General features: G+C 63.4%; 1 protein-coding gene across 1 annotated transcript in view; it reads left to right on the top strand.

Annotated features, from left to right (window-relative positions):
- The first annotated feature begins 32 nt into the window (after window positions 1-32).
- The window catches only part of EHBP1L1 (EH domain binding protein 1-like 1), a 15,598-nt gene continuing 12,925 nt past the window's right edge, over window positions 33-2,705 (top strand). Inside the window, 2 exon segments of the mRNA XM_010837849.1 lie at window positions 33-340; window positions 2,686-2,701. Coding sequence (XP_010836151.1) covers window positions 237-340; window positions 2,686-2,701 — 120 coding nt within the window. The 5' untranslated portion in view covers window positions 33-236.

The following is a 2,705-nucleotide window of genomic DNA, read 5'->3' as shown; positions in this document are numbered from 1 at the left end:
CCAGCGACCCGACGCGCCCCAGACGACCCCGCCGAGGCGGCCAGATCACCGGCGGGCCCCCGCAGCGGCGGCGGCGGAAAGAGCGGCCCCCGATCCTGCGCCTGGGACCCCTCCGCACGGACGGGGCGGGCGGCGCGGATAGGATCCTGGAGGCCATGGGGACCTGGGCCGGGCCAGCGGTCGCGGACTAGCGGGAGTCCCGGGTCTGAGGAGCGGGCGGCGGAGGCGGCGGGGCCATGACCTCGGTGTGGAAGCGCTTGCAGCGCGTGGGCAAGCGGGCCGCCAAATTCCAGTTTGTGGCCTGTTACCACGAGCTGGTGGTGGAGTGCACCAAGAAATGGTGAGTGGGAGGGAAGCCTGGGGGACTCCCCAGACTGGCTGGGACCCCATCCGGGGGCCTGAGAACCCTGACCTCCGTCCAGTGGCCAAAGAGACCGCCCACTCCAGCCAGGGCCCTGGGGACCCAGACACAGAGAAGGGTCCTGGCGACTCTGGGGGATCCCCAGAGTTGGGGGACTGTGGGCAGCCTTTGGGGAGTGGAGGTCAGGAGTTCCAGGCCTGAGGATCTGTGTGGGCCCACACTTTTCTTAGCTGCGCTCAGAGCTGGGGAAAGGGAGGCCTCATATTTCTGGCCAGAGGGGTGGTTCAAGGTGGAACATCAGAAAACGGGGCAAGTTTTCAGATCCGCGGGCGGAGGGCCTGGGACAACCAACTCCATGACCTCAGTACAGCTCAGAGCAAGGATGGTGCCCTCTCCTCCCCTGCCTGTTTGTTGAACCAGAGGAACCACCCGCCCCTTCAGCTGGAGTGGGCCCTGGGCGGCTGGACTCATTTCCATAATATCCTTAAAAGGGGAAACTGAGCGCTGGGAGTGATGAGGAGGGAGGCAAGCAGCAGCTTAAAGGGGCCCGAGGGTTTAAGAGGTTGTGGGTCCCAGAGGAGAGAGCCTGGAGAAGGCAAGGTGGTGGGCTGGGGGGAGATGTGTCAGGGGATGCAGGACCCTGACCTGGACTACCAAAGAGCCTGGGGGCGTCTGGTTCACATGCCCCCACCAGCAGCTGCCCGGGCCCCTGCGTCACACCCTAAATATACGTGCTCCTTGGTGTCAGCTTCCCTTGGCTGGATTAGAGCACAGCTGTGGGGGCCTCACCCAGCCAGGCGGGGCTAAATTTAGGCTCCCAAGAGGAGGGACAGGAAGGGACCGGAGGGTCCAAAGGCAGGGGAGTGAGCAGGAGGCCTGGGGTCCCTTGGGCAGCTGACAATCCCTGATCTTAACCGGGCCAGCCAGAGTGTCGTTCACACCATTCAGTGAGGCCCAGAAAGGCCCAGGAGCTGGCTGAGGTAACACAGTACCGGGCTGGGACTTGAACTCTGACCTGTGGCTTCTGTCTTCTGCCCCAGCATCCTGGGTGAAGCCAGGGGGATGCTGGGCATTATGGCAGAGAGCTGGCTGAGGGTGTGCGCAGTGTCAATGTGTCTGAGTCACAACAGGCGGGCAGGGCCTCCTGGACTTTCTTGCCTGGAGCCCCAGCTGGGAAGCTGCCCCTGCCCGGGTCACAGCTCCCCGGGAGGGTGTGCCCCACCTGAGTCAGGCTGCCCGGCCAGGCCCCGCCCTCCCCAGGCTCCCACAGTCCGCTTCCCCTTTCTGGGAAGGCCCCATGGCTGCCCTTGGCCGAGGCCTGCAGTGTCGGGTGCAGGAGGGCCACTAGACTCAGGTGTGTGCCCTTGCCCGGCCCCTAAGCTCTCTGGTCTCAGCATCCCCTGAAGATGACTGGAGAACCAGTTATCCTGGCTCAGCCTCCAGAGGGTCTGTGAGCTGGGTGAACCTGAGCGTCCTGGCACGGGACTGGGTGCAGGCACGGAGGGCTCTTGTGTTGCCCCCTCTGCCTGATGACCCCCGAGCCCTCCCCACCCTCTTGGGCAGCACTCGGCCCCTCCCTCCCAGGCCCAGCCATGTGCCTGGTGACTCTCTCCTCTGGCTTTGTCTCTGTCCCCCCGCATCTCTTTGCCTCTGCCCCAGCTTATGCTGTTCAGATGTCACCTTCTAGAAGTCCCCCCTGATGTCCCTTGTGGGAATGGGGGTCCCTGCAAAGAGAAGGGCTGGGCGTGGAAGGTCCTGGGAGGGTATCCAATGACAAGCTGACCCTATGCCTCTCTGTTTCCCAGCCTCTGCCCCCCTACCCGACCCTACACCTACCCCCATCCTCGGACCCTGGCACTTGCCGTCCCCTCTGCCTGGAGCCTGCCTTCTCCAGGCCCTCACACGACCCATTTCCTGCTCCAGCAGGGTCTGGGCTCTCCTTGGCGTGGACTGGGGTTATAGTGTGCACTCTCCAGATATTTGTGAGTGAATGGACTCCTTTTACTCCAAGTTTGTCTCTTCTGCTGTCTCAGAGTCTGTGTCTTACAGGTCCTTGTTGGGTTGCTGTCTTTGTCCCTGTATGTGCCCGTCTCTCTGTATGACTTTCTTCATAATCCTTGTTAACCCACAGGCCTTTGCCCTCTGGCCCAGGCCTCACCCTGCCTTGGCAGCCCCACCCTGCTCCTTGTGGCCCCAGATAAGGGGGCTGTTCAGCCCCTGTCCTGGGGGAGGGGGATGCGGGCAGAAGGAAGACTGTGGAAGAGATGGAGAGGCTGGGTGGGCCTGACTGAGTGGCCCCCTCTCCCCCGCCCCTCGCCTCCCAGGCAACCGGATAAGCTGGTGG

Source organism: Bison bison, unplaced genomic scaffold (genome assembly GCF_000754665.1).
Source record: "Bison bison bison isolate TAMUID 2011002044 unplaced genomic scaffold, Bison_UMD1.0 scf7180017864080, whole genome shotgun sequence".
In the NCBI taxonomy this organism is placed as follows: domain Eukaryota; kingdom Metazoa; phylum Chordata; class Mammalia; order Artiodactyla; family Bovidae; genus Bison; species Bison bison.
Note: the sequence above shows the minus strand (reverse complement) of the source record. Positions and strands in the feature narration are given on the sequence as shown.